This window comes from Crocodylus porosus, unplaced genomic scaffold (genome assembly GCF_001723895.1).
Source record: "Crocodylus porosus isolate Cpor-Errol unplaced genomic scaffold, CroPor_comp1, whole genome shotgun sequence".
Lineage (NCBI taxonomy): Eukaryota > Metazoa > Chordata > Crocodylia > Crocodylidae > Crocodylus > Crocodylus porosus.
Window position 1 is genome coordinate 2,143,454 of NW_017728910.1, and position 18,239 is coordinate 2,161,692.

The 18,239-nt window shown below is 38.5% G+C and overlaps 1 protein-coding gene across 15 annotated transcripts in view; it reads left to right on the plus strand.

Moving 5' to 3' along the window:
• The window catches only part of MBNL1 (muscleblind like splicing regulator 1), a 191,193-nt gene extending 174,243 nt beyond the window's left edge, over positions 1–16,950 (plus strand). For 9 of the 15 annotated variants that reach the window (XM_019532599.1, XM_019532602.1, XM_019532603.1 and 6 more), the window contains 4 exons: positions 4,933–4,968; positions 5,673–5,767; positions 9,924–9,998; positions 13,515–16,950. In XM_019532599.1, coding sequence (XP_019388144.1) covers positions 4,933–4,968; positions 5,673–5,767; positions 9,924–9,980 — 188 coding nt within the window. In that variant the 3' untranslated portion in view covers positions 9,981–9,998; positions 13,515–16,950. The remainder of the gene's footprint in view (positions 1–4,932; positions 4,969–5,672; positions 5,768–9,923; positions 9,999–13,514) is intronic. The other 6 variants (XM_019532601.1, XM_019532604.1, XM_019532609.1 and 3 more) reach the window with 3 other exon arrangements.
• The last annotated feature ends 1,289 nt before the right edge of the window (positions 16,951–18,239 follow it).

Below are 18,239 nucleotides of genomic sequence, written 5' to 3' on the forward strand. Positions count from 1 at the left end.
TGGGGCTGGGCAGGGCAGCCATGGGTGGCGGGGGGGTGGGGACTGGGACAGTGGGCAGGGGTCAGAGGGCACTCAGTGGGGCTGGGGAGGCAGGCAGGGGATGGGGCATGGAAGGAGTCCCCCATGGTCCCCTCCCCTTCCTCCAGCCCCTCTTTCTCCTCCCCTGCTTACCAGCACAGAGTCCAGGTCCAGCTCCTGGCAGCAGCCAGTGGGGACTGCTTGAATCTCTGAAGCTCTCTGAATCTTTTCCAAACAGATTCAGAGAGCGTCGAATTGATTCTCACCTTTCACGTGGTCTCCCGGTTTTATTCAGATTTGGAGATTCAGCTGCCAAATCGGGCCAAATCTCCTCCGAATCAAATCAGCACCTAAAGCTTCGCATACCCCTACTAATTACCTTTCTATTGAATCTCTGGTTATACTATGTAAAGTGGAATAGCATTAGCGAAGGGGATTTAGTGCCCCTACCCCAAACCCAAAATAGCTTATAGTTTGGTGTGGCACATAGCTTGAGTTGAATGTTTTCAGTAGAAGTTGAGAGTTGAAGTTGGACTCATTCCTCGCCCCATCCAGTGTGAATACTTTAATCACTGAATAAGCAAGGACCTTTCTTCCCCTTCAGTCCTGTTATAGGGGAGAAAAATTACATTTACTCCCTAAAAGAAATGACAAAAGCATATAAATGCTGCAGAGCAGTCAAGGCTACCTTTCTGTAGGCCTGAGTATGAGAGACCTACAGTACCTGACTACCAAAGCCAGGCAGAGTATAAGATTCATCCTATCCTCAGTATTGTCTGTTGACTTAGTTGATCCATTTCTTAAGTATCTAGCTCTCCATATACATTGAATGGGACTGTGGACTCTTCAATGGTGACCGAGCATCTAAAAGTTAGGTATTGCTACACTGAGCATTGGGAGGCCCAAATCATTTTGTAGATCTTGCCCTTTGTGCTTAAAGGGGTATCTTCTTACCATTTCAATTAGAAGTTCAGTTAAACATGTGAACATGATCTTAGTTCAGTATATAAAGTGTCAACTTAGGACCCTGATTGAAGAAAAATTCAGATTTGAAAATGTATTTAGGTATCTAAATAGATGCAGATAGATACCCAGTATGTTTTCACAAGTGCTCAGCCATATAACTTCCAGTGAAATCCCACAAGTGGCCATGAGCCTAATTAGACATCTAAACACCTTGAAAATTTTGCACTTTCCTCTGTAGGAGAAAGCGCTTTGGGGACCATTTTTACTTCTACACAAAACATCAGTGGGAAAAGGATCAAATGGTTCATTCAGGGCCTTGTTACATGTTAATTTTAGGTGGCTCCTATAGCACTTAACCCCTGGATTGCAATACATTAACACCTGACACTAGTTTTAAACACTCCTTAGGCAATTTAAAGTTATGCCAGTTCAGCCTAGGTTTCTCTCTGATCCGTGTTACCCACCTTGTGTCACATTAATGTGTGGTCACGCTAGCCTTCATGTTAGTGTGAACACCACCTACCTCCCTCCCCCCAGCCCAGATCAGGCCTACTGCCCTATGCCCCAGCACCCCAGATCCCTGCTCACTAACTCCCATATCCCCAGCCCCCCACTTATTTCTGGCTGCCTTCATCGTCTGTCCTAGAAGTGCAAGCAAGGAAGTATTAACCTGCCTGCCCAGACACCACTCCCACCACCACCACTGCTGCTGCTCTCTGGCCCAGGCTCAGTGCACTCTGGCCTAGGCTCAGGTGGTGGTGGGCGCCAGGAAGGCAGGTCAGCCCTTCCCTGCCTGTATCCCCGGGACAGGGATAAGTGAGGGAGGAGGGCAGAAGGGGGACAGGGGAGGGACAGGGTACCCCCTGGGGCAGCAGGGCCATCAGGGAGCCTCGATTGGGGGGGAGGGGCAAGGATTCTTACCTTTCAATCCTCCAGGCCCCTGCTGGTCTAAACATGCTGACTGCTCCAAATTCAAGCTAGCACTAGCACTGTTCAACATTTGAGCAGCTCACAGTGTAATGTATAACGAGGCCCTCAGATTGAAGCACTCACTTATGTTATCTATTGGTAACCTGGTCGCTGTAGTGCTTTGTGGTTTTAACTGAATAAATAAACTGGGTTAAATAGCACAAGACTAGTAGATACATAAATGTTGAGGACAAGGCGCTGTTCAACATTCCAGTGCAAACATAGAATTAAAATTACCATATTCTGCAATGGACTTAATTTTGTTATGAAATTACAATCAATTAAAATAGCAGATGCTTTAAATCAAATGCTGAAAGGCCAAGGAATGTCTGAATAAGGAAGTTCACTGTTTGGACAGTCTTATTAGTAAATTAAAGCACTTGAAGTTAAAATGAATATTAAGGACATAGAGAAATGATTATTTATTATTGGTAAGAGGGTCCTACAGCATTATGTATTCATATTTGCAAGTTATTGCACCATAGCTAGTATTTTCATTGCTGCCTTCTGTTCATTTGCTGCAATTCCCTTTCAAACTGTGTGTACTGGTTATAATGTTAATGGAGATAATGCAAAACTAAAATTTAAGCTAACTCAATCTTGATATTTCAGAGAGTCATTACAAAAACCTAGCTGTAATTTTGGCATGTAGATACAATAAACTTATACAAACATAATAAATAGGGAAGCTGTATGAGGGCACAGTGTGCTCTAGCCACATCACTGAGGTTGCATGGGTGTAACTCAGAGCACTGTTACACTGGTTAGCTGATAGTTTGTACCTTGGGGCCAAATTTTTCTCCATGTATTCTTACAACTAGTCCCACTGTCTTCAATGGCAATTAACAGGTGATGACACAAGAAGGATGTGGCCATAACATTAAACATCCTTCCTTTAAACCATCTTTCATGAATATTTTCATTCTGTTTTGTTACATAGCAGAATTAATTATTCCATTTTCTGCACAGCTTTAAACACGTCTTCTTATACCGAAAGGCAATAACTTTCATGTCCTGCCTAGCATAAATTACTGATTGTTTCCCCACTAATGGCATTTGGGATTGTGAAAAATCACTGCAACATGACCTACAATTCTGTATACCACTTAACAAGACCTAAGAAAATAACATGCCATGCTATTCAAACACAACAGTGTCTCTTTGTTATTGCCATATTGCATTAAGGAAACAGCATAGCAGTAGCTCCCATTGACTGTCTTTCAGAGAATTTCTGTGTCTACGTCCATTATGAGCTCTCTGTTCAACGCTTCCTGAGTCATTTATTTTTATTCATATCAGGGTAATCATCACATTTATTTAAATTAATTTAGATAAAATTTATCTCAATTGCATATAAATGTATCTGACTATAAATAAGGCGAGTCATTACAGAATAAAGGAGAGTCTTTTCAAAAACATTGATGTGATGAAATATGAAAAAAATGACTTTATAAACTAAAGTTTAATTTTAAAATCTTGCTTTAGGAAACAAAAGATTGGCAAGTACAAAATTCACAATGTGGAACAAAAGCATTTTGCTAAGTAAATAAGTGGAATTGCCCAGTTACTGAAATTTGCAGACTAGAAAATGTATGCCTAAAAATGCAGTACTCCTATTGGCACTGTGTTCTCTTTGAAGGTTTTATCTGATGTGATCCCTAGTATTCTTATTTGTATTAAGGAGAGTAACAAGCTAGTCATCTAAGTATTGCTGACATTCTATCTCAGCCAAAGGGTCTACCCTTCCAACGAATTGCAAGCAGTTAAAGTGTATCCTACAGCAAGAAATAATGTCAATCAGGCAGCCTCACATTTTTCTGGGGACTTTGTGGACTATCTATAGTTGTTATACTCTCTTTAAATTCCACAATAAGTAAACAAACCTGCCAAAAATCTGAGTTGAAAGTCAGCACTTCATTTTCAGTTCACCCCACAATATATAAATGGTGGTCACAAAATCTCTACTGTCCTGACACTTAGGCAATACCAAAACATCTGGGAGCAACAGGGATTGGTGGTAGTAAAGACCCAGAACTAGCTGTGAACAGTCAGATCACCTCTCCCCACAGAAAAATCCACCTAATATAGTCATGGGGAGAAATCTCCCAAAGGATCCAGACTTAACCAAGAAATCCTTCCCTCCCCCACCATCAAAGAATTGGCTTGCCAGGAACCTGGTGGGTCTTCAGAGGTTAAAGGCATGAGTGCCACTATGGCCACTGGCTGACTTCTTCCTTGGGCCACAAGTACTCCTGAGACCCTTGGGGAAAAAACAAGAGCATACTCTCCTGCTATATTACATTATGGCCAGATTCAGAGAAGAACTAAAGGTCCTTTGGGTCTGGTGCCATTTTCAAACTGCAGTCTCCACTTTCTCCTTTAATATGCTCACTGACTCTTTAGACCAAACTCAGGGCAAACTGTGTGCTGAGGACCCCTTCTGGATGCAGATCAGAGAGCAAGGGCTAAACTAATTCCTCCCCTTTGTTTTTAACTATCCTGTATATCCCAATATAACTGCAGTGCTAGGATCATCCCAAATTTCTGAAAATGAATTTCCTGTATGGAGACAATACATTAAAGTACTTCCTTTACTCTGAAAATATACATATAGCTAAAAACAAAGTTCTTTTGTAGAAAGGAAAAATAAATCAGTCGCATAAACCAGAATTTTAAAATAAGTCTAAGGAAAGCTTTCCTAATAATAGTAAAAAGACAAATAATGCTAGAGAAAGTAAAGACAAGCTAACTATACCAGCACACAGTTCACTTAGCTTTCTTCCCCTCACTTAAGACTAGTTCTAATTGATCACTGTGCTATCGTATGATTTGATTGTGCTGACAGTTACATGCCACTGTTCCCATAATAACAACTTTTCTTCTTTGTTCAGTGAAATTTGCTAATTACACGTGTGATGGGTTGTTTTAATTCTTTTCCCTTTTCAAATCCACCTTCCTGTTGCAATGCATGATGGGCAGGCTCAATATTGTGCATGACACCCGCTACAAGTGTTGGTAGGTGCCAGCTTTGTTTCTTGATTATCTTAAACCTGTGGTGCAGCTCACGGACCCTCAAAATCCACTGCTAGGTTTTAACTGATAGTTGTTGTGGCAGTCCATCTTCCCCAACTCCCTGCACTAACACCTGTCAATTAAATGTAATCATTTTATTTAATTGACATGGACACATAGATGTTGTTTACTATGTATAGTAGCTTTCTGAATTGCTTGGTGGATTTTGATTGGACTATGAGTTCCAGTGTTCAGAAACTATCTTATGTTAAGTAACATATTGTATCTTACTATTGTATTTAAGCAATACGTTTTCCTTTAAACTGATTAATTGTAGCTTGTAGTAAATATGTGGGGTGGATTTTTTTACTTTTTATTCAGATGTAAGTCATAAATGTAAGGGCATTTTAAAATTATTGTTCTGATTTTGTATTGAAATGGGTAAGCTTGTTTGTGTTGATTTTCCTGATTTGATGGTAACAAGCATTTTCCCCTTTTTTCTCTTTCATTTCCCTCCCCACCCCGCCCCTGGAATGTTGTCCTGCTTTTGCACTGTGATTGCATGTCACTCGCTGGCAATGATGTCTCGTCACATGGCTTCTTGCTGTGATAAATACCATGCTCAATTATTCTACCACATGTTGCCATGGTTCCCATACTGCTACACTCTTCTGTATGTTTGCTTTATATGATTTTCCTTCCGAAAGTTCCCATGGTGCACGGTGCTACGCCAGCCACTGTGTCTGCAGCAACAACATCTGCCACAAGTGTTCCCTTCGCTGCAACAGCCACAGCCAACCAGGTTTGCTAATTTACAGCTTTGTTCCTTAAAAACAACTTGAAATTGGTGCTTTTAATGAGCATGGGGGTTTTGATTTTACCTCTTGTTGGCCTACACATTCTCTCTAAGATCTGCAGCCTAGCTTAATAAGCCTTTATCCATGCTGAAATGGTGCTGCAGCTCCATTTCTGATGCTAAAAATACCTGACATGAGATTTTCTGATTCAGTCTTAACTTATAGGCCATGCTGCTTATTTCTGCTCTCGCATATTTAAAAAGTCAGGGACGATACACAAGAAAGCTTTTTTTTCTGTGTACACAAAGCCTCCGTTTCCTTTCACATTCCAATCAAAGCCAATGGAAGCTGGGTGCAGAGGGATTGCAGGATCAGGATTTTAGTAGTCTGAACATGTTCTGACTCTCTTCAGCTCTTCGAAGAGCAAAACAAAAACATTGTGATTGGGCCACACAGGAACATGCTCACAAGCCTTTGTTCAAATTTCTGAATTAGGGAAATACCTGATGAGTTTTACCATGGACAAACTTTAACTAATGCAGTGTCCATTAAAAACCTAATCAAATTCTTTCTAGGCAGCTACCATGAATATTGCCATAGCTGGGTATAAAATAGGAACAGGAATTGTGTTTAACTCCCATCCCTTCCGACTGATGCTTCATCTACATTTTTCTTAGTTAGATTACCAAAAACTCAAATTCATTTTTTTCTTGTACTTCAAAAGGTAAAAGACCAAAAGCACCCCAGAGACCAGTGCACAACTCCTTTATTCAAATGTATTCTGACATGAATTTTACATGTTTGTACTAGGCCTTTAGAATTATTGCCTACTATTACTGGGTGTATCTACATGTGCAATTAATGTCCCTTAATTTTCTTTGCAGAAAATTCAGGAACATTAAACTACACCCCTGCACACATGTTAAAGTGTGCCCGCTGGAAGTACATTTGCTCCCAATGGAAGCAGTTAACTCCAGGGCTGCTGCTGCCCTGGTCTGCCCCACTTTAGCAACCAGGAGGAGCCCCAGACTCCCCCAGGTGCCAAGCTATGGGTGGCAGGGGGCACAGTGGCTGGTCCCAATTCCCACATGGCCAGAAGAGCTGTCCTGGCAGCCAGGACTGCTGCATCCCAGCCACATGGAGATCAGCAGCCAGGGTTGCTGCAGGACCCAGACTCCACGTGGCTAGGAGAGCTGTCCCAGCAGCTGGGACTGCTGCATCCCAGTCATGTGGAGATTGGGTCCCACAGCAGTCCCAACTGGAGATCGCTATGTGTCTGGGACAGCTCTCCCGGTTCCCGATCCCCATGTGGCAGGGAGACAGCTGCCAGCACAGCTCCCTGCTGCATCGGGGCTTAGGCAAGTAGCAGTATGCCCCTGCTGCCTGAGCTGACTAGGAGCAAATTGCTCCTGGTCAGTGTCTACACATGTGCTACTGTGCAGTAGCTAATGTGCCATTAATCTAGTACCTATATTTCCTGGAACTAGCAAATGATGCATTAGCCTAATTTACTGCACACATGTAGACAGTGACACTTTACTGCACATTAGATTAATGCATCTCATGTGGACACACCAACTGTCCAGAAAATGTGGGACCAAATGCTGGGTAGCTAGGGCTCTACATGAATTCAGTGGGAGTCCTATATATTCCTTTAGCATTTATAGCAAAAGGGACTTTTGTTCAACCACAAAATTCTATGCACTATCTTGCAATTTCAGTTGATTGCCAGGGTCATTAAGTGATGGTATAGAAGGGCTGGCTTTAAAAAGTACCTGCCTTTGATGCAAGTCTGCTCCAGTCATTATGCCAACTTGGAGGTTTCAAAATCCTACCATAAAAGGCAAACAAGTCTGCAGGTGCAATCAGATCCAGATGCATAAATAAAAATACACCTTCAGGCAACTGTTCTTATGAGAGCTGCAGTTAATTGCACCTGTAAAACTGGATGCTGGTTTTAGAAATCCTGAACCCATTCCTGTGACATGCCAAAGCTCTTCCATCAGGGTGTTGTGTGCTACCCATTGCAGTGAAACCTATAGGGTGGAATGTATTTAGTAACTTTCAGGGCTAGACCCAGAGCCTTGCTATCAGCCTTGAGCATTCTTGTACATTAATATTTGATGCCAAGCCAACTATAAAGCCTTTGGTGGTATAGACAGTAACTAGGTTCTCAAAAACATCATGCTTGAGAATTGCATCACTGCAGTGATTTATAACAATGCATCTTAAAGTCCCAGAAAAAGATTAGGCATTTTAACCAAATACTGTTTAGTTTCCACAGCAGTTGGATGTAGTTTCCAATATTTCTGAGAAAGTAACAGTTTGTTCTAGTGCAAAATATTGCAATTGAGGGACTAAGTCTTTTGAAAACTTGGATCAGAAAAGGAATTAAAATCCCAGAAAACTCATTTACAAGAACAATTACCTATGTGTAAGTGTCAGCTAAGTAAATAACCATCAGAAATATCTAAATAGTATGAGTAATTTCATTCAAAATTCAAGTAACCTTAAGTCATTTGAGTTGTGTACCCAGCATATGTTCATAAAATTCCTAGAATAAACAAAGCCACAGAAAAAAAATAGATTTCTTAAATGCCTTTTCTATGTCTAAGCTGCTATGCATTCCCCCAGATAGATAATGGGGAACCTTGCTGTTGTAGAATCTGACCATTTCATGCCTGTTCTCCCTGGACCCCTCATAACACACTTCAGTAAAGTATTGCAGCCAAACCTCAATATATACATATATAGTAATATATGTATATAATATTTAAGCAATGCTGAAATGATTTAATGCCACACGTGCAATGTGCATGCATGCATAAGGTCTTAAGATCTGGCCCTTCATCTTCATTGACTGGTGTTGAAGGTCCTTGGTATGTTTTGACAGCACTATCCCTGATGCTTCTACACAGTTGGGTGCAACATCTTCTCCTGCAGCAGTAGAAAAAATGGTATGAAAAGCTTCATTATGCTTGGAGCACATTTCTGGGCTAGTTGGCAATGCTGTAAAATTATATGAAAAGTAAAGCAAGGATGTAAGGGCTGGAAAGATCCACCACTAAAACATTCTGCTTAGTGATTAGTTAAGAAAAAAAACTCCACCCTTCCTTTCTTCTGTGGGGCTATGTATCTGAGAGACTGAGAGGGGATATTATCTGTTCAAGTTCCACAGCTCTTTACAACATCTAAGTCAGGATTATGACATAGTGCTGGACCTGGTTTTCTGTACATAAGTGCACCTGTTCTCTGCCTCAGTCTGACTCCCTGCCTCTTGTTGCGGTGCGGGTTTAATACTGCTCGTTTAACATCTGTAGTTCACTTTGAACAGTCTTGTTTCTCTCATTAAGTTCTCTATCCTGCAAGGCCTGTGTATGTGCACTCCCATTGACTTTAATTTATGTTAAACCTTGGAGGGCCTGCAGGATTGGACTCCAGGAAAGAGCTGTCTAACTTGTGTCTTGATTTGCTATTTGTGCTCTTTGTAATTGTTATATTGTCAGTTTCATTTTTAAAGCTAATCTTATGGAAAACACACTGTTGACGAATGGTCAGAGAGCTGTGTAGCTGAGTCCTGTTTACAAAGGCCAACATTGTAAAAATAAATTGCTAATTTAGAGAATCTTTGTTTTTTCAGTGCCCAACTCAAAACCTGGTTTTCACAGGCGGCAAGAATACACGGCGTAGGTAATCTGTGAATTTGTACCACCTGTGAAAAAACAGATGCAAGGCATCTTGGTTTGGCACCCAAAGACTAATTTAGCAAACATTGCTCAAAATCTGGCTGTGGTGTTTGTTTCAAATGACTTAGTAAAATACCCAAATCATTGAACTTTGTGTAGGCCAACAAAAAGGGCTCCTTTCAATGACTGCACTGCATGAACTTCTGTAGATTTTAACTTCTCTTACTTTCTAAACAACCAATAATACTTATATACATCAGTCAAGTGTACCTACCACAATGTTTTTTTCAGTTTTAACTGGCTTTTGTAGCACTTCAGTTTACTGTAACATATACTGTAGTTACAATGTAAAATCCGCCACCTCACAGCTGATTGTTGCTTTTTCTGAACTACTGTAACGTTTGATGGTAAAATGCGTTTTCTCCTGGTTGATGTGTTGCACATATTATTCATTGTTTACATTTTTTACCTATAGATACCCATAATATCTGCGGAACATCTGACTAGCCACAAATATGTTACACAGATGTAGACATTTTGTCATCAAACAGTAAGTTTCTGATGTGTTGCTTCCACAGTTTTCATACTCTTTTTGTGTAGGCATAACTTGTCTTTTACTGAGACATACTGTTTTTAAAGGAGAATTTTTTTAGAAGTGTTGTAGAAGCTCTTTTGACATGGGTTTCTTTGATACTAACTTCTGTGTGATGGGGGCCATAGCTTTTATGTAGAATTGTTTTTTTGGTTTGTTTGTTTTTTAAACGGCGGATTACAGAAGCTGGACAAATATCAGTGATGCAAGTTAGTGGTTTCAGTCCGGTACCTCAGAGGCAGTATTGCCAAACTGCCATATATTTGGCACTTTTGCTGGCACTGCCGGCAGAGAGGCCAGTGGTTAACTACCCTCCTTCCAGAAACATATGAGCCTGTGATTTATAAAACTGACAGACAATCCTGCTTGGTGCTTGCACTGGTAAGGAGATCTGGATCCCCAAGAACAAACTCTGCACCTGCTGCCATGCCCATTCTGCTTGCCTGTTGGATGCTAAGTCAGAGGCTTTGTCCACAGTATAAGAATGATGTTTCACCTTGGGCAACCAGTGTGCCTGCAGACTTCCTGGGTGCCAGTGGCCTTACAGAGGATACAGAGCTCTTTTCGGTCGTCAGGGGGCATGGGATGTAGCAAACTCAGTTCCTTTGTATCTATTATCATCCGCTTACTGGACATAAAAGATACAGCAGTGATTAAGTTTAAATTAATGGCATTCATAATCTAAAGCACACAGAAGACTTTTTTGAGAAGCAAGTCTGTCTCATTAGAAGTGTCTGACTTTGAGATGGTGCCAGGTGTGCTCTAATTGCCGTGCTTTCTTAGCCTCTGGAAGCTTCGGGTCAACATCTGCTCACTCATTTTGGCAGGAGCAGGGAAGAGGAACCCAGTAAGCCCCATATATGCCAGTGAGTCAGCAGTAATTAGACTGTTTCTCCCTGTAGGATTTAAGCACCCATTGAAAGGCTGAATCAGGTGGAGAATCCTGCCATCTCATTAGTTTAGGCTTATTTGTCTGATGCCTTCCACTGCCCTAAAAAGACAGCATAAGCTGGGGAAAAATAACTTGGGAGCCTGCCAGACTTGGTAGGATGGGAATCATATCATACCAGTTTGGAGTGAAATCTTTTATTAATAAATCCAGAATCCAGGGGTTGCCTACCTCTGATATATACCGTGGGCCATAAATAGGGCACCTGGCTAAACTGAGGCTTTCTTCTGAAAGAGCTGTTTAATCACAAAATTTGCAAAATTCTGTAAATGAGAATGAGAGTTTAATTATTAATCTAACTAAGACCTGGATTCTTTGGAGCAGAGACTGCCAAATTATGGTAAATTATGGGAGGTATTTTTGTGATATAGGTTACAGAAAAGTGAGAGGTCATGTGGAGAATGCAAGTTCAATCTACATTTGCATAATTTGGGGTTGAACTACAATCAGCTTCTCATAATTTAGCCTCTTTCCTTGCAGACAGGCTTTTAGTTGGTTTCACTTGTCTCTGTTTCTGAGATTTTTTTCCCTGCATTTTCGATCCTGAAATCTTAGTTTATATTTATGACATATGAGCTCTCTGTTTTGGTTTAGCCTTATAGAATTTCTCATCCAACTATGCTAGGATAACTTAATAGCTTCTGGAAGGAAATATATGCCTTCACTTCTACCTCTTTCTCCATTACAGAGCTACCATCTACTCTTCAGGTTTAAGTGGAATATAATGTATTGTTTACTCTGTCCTCACAACTGCTTTCATTTATGGTCATACCCTACATATAAATAAATCATAGCTCTGGTGTTTCTGGATAGCCACTTGATTATTAGCTTTCTTCAGCACAGAAAGAAGTTTATTCATGACATCAGTTGATGTTTAAGCCCAAAGTAAGAGAACAACTTGACTTTTATTAGTATACGTTTAGGATTGGGAATCCAAAAAAGATGTCAAAGCTGGTAGACAAATACAGATTGCCCAAGTGAGGGACTAACAATCGAGGGATGGGGGTGAGGAGGGGAATGCAACTAGGTTACAGGAGATACAAAGTTAGCCATCTAATCCTGGGGGTACCTACTACTTGTACTTGCTACTTGTAAATCTTAACCCTAACAGGGTTTATCAGTGCATATATAGTCTGGTCATATTTTTTTAAAAACTCACTAAACTAGCTAAGTGTGAACATATAATGAATTCTCCAGGTTAATTGGCAACCGCCAATCCTCCTGGATCATGGTATATGCATGAAGGCCACCCAGACCTTCAATGTATATGCCTGGGCAGGAATTTTTGGAGGAGTGGAGTCTGCCCAGACCTTCCATCCTCCCTTTAGGCCACTAAGACAGAATCCAAAGACCAGACTAAGTCCAGATGTTTGGTGCCTCCATGGCTGTAGTTGTATAAGTGTCTGGGAATTGAACCCAGGTCTCCTGTGTGGTAGACCCAGGTTAATTATAGAGTTCATAAAAGCTATTTCCAATTATGCCCTCCCCTTATTAATTTCCTCACTGCATTCTCTCTAAATCATATATATAATTAATTATTCCTCCCATAGACCATTGCCTCCTGCAATTTAGCATCTCATTTTTATTATCTACAGCTTTCCTATTTCTGTTGTTTTCTTAAAGAGATGATTTCACCATAGCCAAATACGCTATTTAACCTGACAGTGTGGTTATTTATTTGTTAAAATAGAATCATAATTTTCTTCTCATTTGTGGCCAGGGATATAATTTTCATAAGGATGTAAATGACTTTGCAGTCCAAATTCCATTTTCAAAGGGACTTAAGCACTCTGCTTCTCAGCATAATTAATTTGCCAAGTTGCAGCATAGCCTGTTGCTGTTTCTTGTTCTGAAGTTAACACACACAGACCTAACCTGAAGTGCCCTGCTGAGCACTACCTGGCATTAAACAGATGTACCCGTACAGCCCAAATCCCAAAATAATTTATTTAGGCATGTTTCATGTGTCTTATGAAATTAATTGGTGTTTATCAATTGCTGTCATTGAAGAGGATGTGGACTTCAGGTGTTTTTAAAATGTTACCCAAATTCTTGATGCCACCAAACTCAATGTTACTGGCTGCATTTATGTCAGTGGTATCAAGGTATGGTCCTAAGTAAAACCCCAATAACTAATTAGTACTCTGTTAATCCTGAAGCTTTAGTAGCTATAGGGGTGGGGAGGGCCAGGCAGGAAATATGGCTCAATCATGATGGCATTCTATTTTCATAAATAATTTCATCATTACATAATAATGTCTGTAAACCATATCTTTGTTATGAATATATTATTTGGGAAATAGTACTGTTTACATTTGGTATACAAAACTCCATTGGCATAACTAGAGCAGAGGGACTGGGAAAACTGCTGGGGTGCCCAGCCTCATCGCTATGCTGGTACAAAAGTCCTTTTAATTTTGGTGACAGATTCCCCTCATGCTGAAACTGCAAGACTGTGCCCGTAAGGTAATTAAAGGGAATAAATGAACATGCTAAATTTCTTTCCTTTCTTTTTCCTTTTCTAGATCATACTAAAGAGAAAGAGGACAGTGTGCTTGGGTAGAGGAAAGGACAAGATCATTAGCCATAATGTATATACCGTCAAGAAACACACCGAAACTCCCTCAGCAGTAAGACGTCCACACATTGCATGTTAACAAGAAGAAACAAGAACTTGGAAATCCACTGCACACTGTTGCCTATATACTTTGTACATTGAATTGATATTTGTGCTGAGGTGATCTTATTGTCTAAAACTACAACATTGTCTATCTTTTCTAGCACAGAAGTATGCATATATATATTTAGATATGCATATGTAGTCTATTTCCTACATACTCATGTAAGTCATCTTGAAAAGACAGACTATGATGTAACCATAAATCTATTATGTATTGGTACGTCTGTAGACCAAGATATAATTTTTTTTAAGTAAGTTTATTTCTTTCAAGGTTTACAAATAACAAAGGTGCACCTTGTATTTAAAATTGCCATTATAGATGAGAGCGTGCATGCACAGTAATTTTTGTTTAAGAGTAATATTTTTAATGTAATAGATTGTAAGAAGTGGTAAGAGAGGTATCTGACAGAGATGAATGTGCCAAGCAAAACCACAACTGTGTATATTTTAAAGCACATCAATGGCTTTAAGTACCATGTTGTAAAGGATTCTCATGAAGTGCCATAGACTGTACATCAAATTAGAGTATTATTTCTGCAGTGTTATTTTTCAGAGCCACATTTTTGCTTATTTTGTTAGTACTGATCAGTCAAAGGGCACCATTCTGTTTCAAAACCAAAGTTGTCTCAGAAATGGCCAATTCTACCTTACATAACAGTAGACAGCACAAGAAAGGTATTTTATCGATACAAATTAACTTAACACATACTGGACATATACACATATATAAACTATTTTAAGACATTGTAATGTAATATTTATGCATATTATACCATATAACACGATATACAAAAGGGAAAAGCCATTTCTGAGACACAATAACAAATGTTTGAGGAACTTATTTTGCTTCTATTTATAGCCTCTGTCAAAAGTCAAAAGACTATAAATGCTTTGCAGAGATGGGTTTCACTTTTGCTTAAATGCTTCATCAAAGTCACGCTTCAAAACAGTGACTCTAAACAAAGAAGAAAGAAGCACTGACATCAGCCGCATGACAAACCAAAATATGAAAAAATGGAGATGTTAATTAGTGTAGAAATTGGGTGGGTTAAATACTTGGGTGAGTTTTATATGTGATTTTTTTTTGTTCAGATTAACTGCTTATAGCCTTAGAAAGCCTTTACAAAATAAAATAAAAAAATAGATGTGCATTCAAGTTTTTAAGAATGGATTCATCCAAAGGAATTCCTTTTTGTGGTTTGGATGTTGCAGCTAGTAAAGGATATTTTTGCTCTGTTCAGCAAACTGCTGAAGTGGGGGCCAGGTCACTGGTAGTATAGTGTGGAGTGGAAGAAGTGAGAGTTCAGTTCTAGAACTTTCCATACTTCCAAGTTTACTGCAAGTTTTTATGCTTGAGAGAGATGCTTTCTAGTATAAGAATGATGTGTTGATTTTACTGATTGTACTGTACATCTATTAAAGCCTTAGATTATTACATTACGGGTTAAAACCCATACCAATGTAATTTCAATCGTGTTAAGAAAGTATAGGTGACTTCACATGTTATTGTAGTTACTTACATTATAGAATATTACTTATTTTTCTTGTTAAAAATGTAGTTTTTATTTCTTACATTTATTAGATTGTTTTCATTTTCTATTACCAGTTGAATACCGTTTCAGTTTATAGAATTTTGTTTTATTAGATTTTACTGATGACTTTTTCAAAATACAAAAAAAATAAATAAAAATGTAGGTTTTTTTTCTTCATAACATACTCAGTTTTGAATTTACATGTAGTGTCATATGAGTATTCGTATTGTTAACTAAATGATTTATATTTTACTGATTTAATATTACAATGTAAGAATGTCAGTCATTGTTAGTTCTTGTCTAGTTTTCATTAAAAGAACAAAGATCTTTTATATGGATATCTTATAATTATATAATCATTGCTAAGTAAGAAGTTAAGTTGTTGCTATCGCAACAATCCTGGCAGACAATTGAGTAATATTTTGATGATTTATTTTGTTTGTAATTAGTTATTATAAGAAAATCTAGTTCCTAGATATTAGAATAAAATTTATTTTCTACTGTATCCATTTCAAATGTTAAAATATTGTTTAAATATTTTTTGAAATCCCTGAATATCAGGCCTTGTTATAAATAAGCTGCATAATCAATAGATCAAGGGACTTTTTGTTTTGATAATCCAAATACTCAAAGTTTACGTAACAAGAATTATAGTGTGTGTGCAAACTCTTGAGGGTTGATTATGCTGCAGTTTAGCATGTGGGAACGTATAGAGAGAAGGTTGACTTTTTGCACTTCTGTATATAGTCAAAAAAGAGAGAAACCTGTATAATAGTAAGATCTTATTTTGAATAAAAATGTCTATAATTACAAGGAGTTTTGTTAAGGCTAATAAAAATGACAGGCTGAACAAAATTGCTTGCAAAAGTGGCACAGAGTTAGCACTCCATACCCCTTCAAAAAGTTGCTTTGCTTTATGTGGACAGCTTGTAGTTTGCCAGGATTTTTTCAGCTGGAAAGATATGCCATCCTTCCAAGATCTCATGACTGACAAAAACTCCACTGGGTCAAATCTGCCTGAAAATCATTACTAAAATATGTATCTCTCTCTCTCTCTATATATATATATATAGAGAGAGAGAGAGAGAGAGATAAAAATTTAAAAAGCAGGTACTTCAAACCATCAAGGTGAAATCATGGATCAAATATTTCGTACATTATTCAAAAACTACTGCATGTTTAAAGTATCAAAAAAGAACTATATTAAGAATATTATACTATTCAAACCAGTTTGACAATTTCAGTGGTTTATTGTTCACAAAAAAACCTTCAAAACAAATATTGACTTTCACAAAAAGAGTTAAATCATGAACAGGCAAACCAAACAGCACACCGTAGCTGTAGTTGTTATGTGATTATTTTTTATTGCTGTAGTGGTCCTGTTCTTTTAGCAGGTGAAAAAATAAACCTATCAGATTTTACCATTTTAATAGAAAGCACTCAAGAAACCATGTAATTTTATAAGCCAAAGCTGGAAAGAAAAAATGATTAGGCCATTATATTATCTGGCATCTCCAGTATTTATATTGAATAATTAATAACGTTGCACTTACTTGCAACCCTGCAACTTTCATCTGCTGAAAGGACAGATGTGCTTGGTTTTACTATTATGTAATCACAAACTTACTTTTTGCTTGTAGTTGCTCCAAATTATGTACTCTGTCCTGGGCTGCAATTTGTTTTTATGCTTATTTTATTATTACTGCTATAGTTGACCTTGCTGTATGGAAAAATAAAGTGAAATTGCCCTAATAAAACTTCTCTTTCTTAATTATATTTTTCTATCTCAGGTTAAAAATTACATTATTTTGTTTTGTGTGTGTGTGTTTAATGTATTCACACATGTTTGTGTCTGAGGGAAAATAATTTAATTGAAAAAGCTTTAACTGTCTGTATCGTTTTTGTTTTTCTTACGTACTTCATGTTAAATATACAATACATGCCATGAAACACAATTCTACTCTATTATGTCCGAGTCAGGTATTAGCATTCCTTTGCAGACCTATGTTGTGCATTACTGAAAATTAATTTCTCTGGGTTCCTAACTTTATTTACCATGTCATAGATTTTAAATTCCACAAGATAGCATTATGATTCTCTAGTCTTATTTGCTGCACAGTGTAAGCCTAGGAACATCATCCAATAATTTCTGTATGAATTTCATAGCTACTATTTGAGTTGTGGCCTACCACAGGACATCCTGACCTAAAGAATTCTAATGATGGAGAATCCACTACATGTCTGGCAATGCTTATATAATTTGTCCCTTAAAAACTGGAACGTCAATTATTTTGAATTTATCTAGCTTCAGCTTTCAACCTTTGGAACCTTCAGTTGACATACAAGTCACCATAATGTTCAATAAAGCTAAGTCCTAGCTCTATAGCTTGCAAATGCAGTCTTGCAATTTTTTTTCGTACATACAGAAAATATGATAAAAGATGTTAGTAGGAAAATATAGGTAAATGAAACCAGGGAGAGTGAGCTTTCAGTCTAAACACATGGATGTAGAACTAATGTACTGAACTTCAAGGCCCAAGTCTATGCCCCACAGAGAAACAAGACCCACATACTTGCCTCTATTCTATGTGTGTTCAGACCAGGAAATTAGGTATCAAACATTGTTTCAAGGGGTCCTGAGCTCATTCCCCCACACCACTCTCAGGTTATCTTAGCACTCAGATCCTCCAATAACCTTATTTATATATTGTTTATATGCCAGACTTGTGTGAGCGTGAAACTGGACAGTGTGTAGAGCCTGCTCTCAGCTATGAATAGGATAGTAGTAACATATACATGGCTAAAGAGTAGCACTTACAGCAAGATTTGGATATACTTTAAGACTAGAAGTCATTGTATACTGACTCAGGTCCTCCCATTTCTAGTGGAAGGAGGTAAAACTCTGTAATAACTCAGTTTTACCTTCACCACAGTTAATCAATTCTTCTTCTTTGTTTTAGTGTCCAGGCTCACATTTGAGGTGTGTGTGTGTGTGTGTGTGTGTGTGTGTGTGTGTGTGTGTGTGTGTGTGTGTGTGT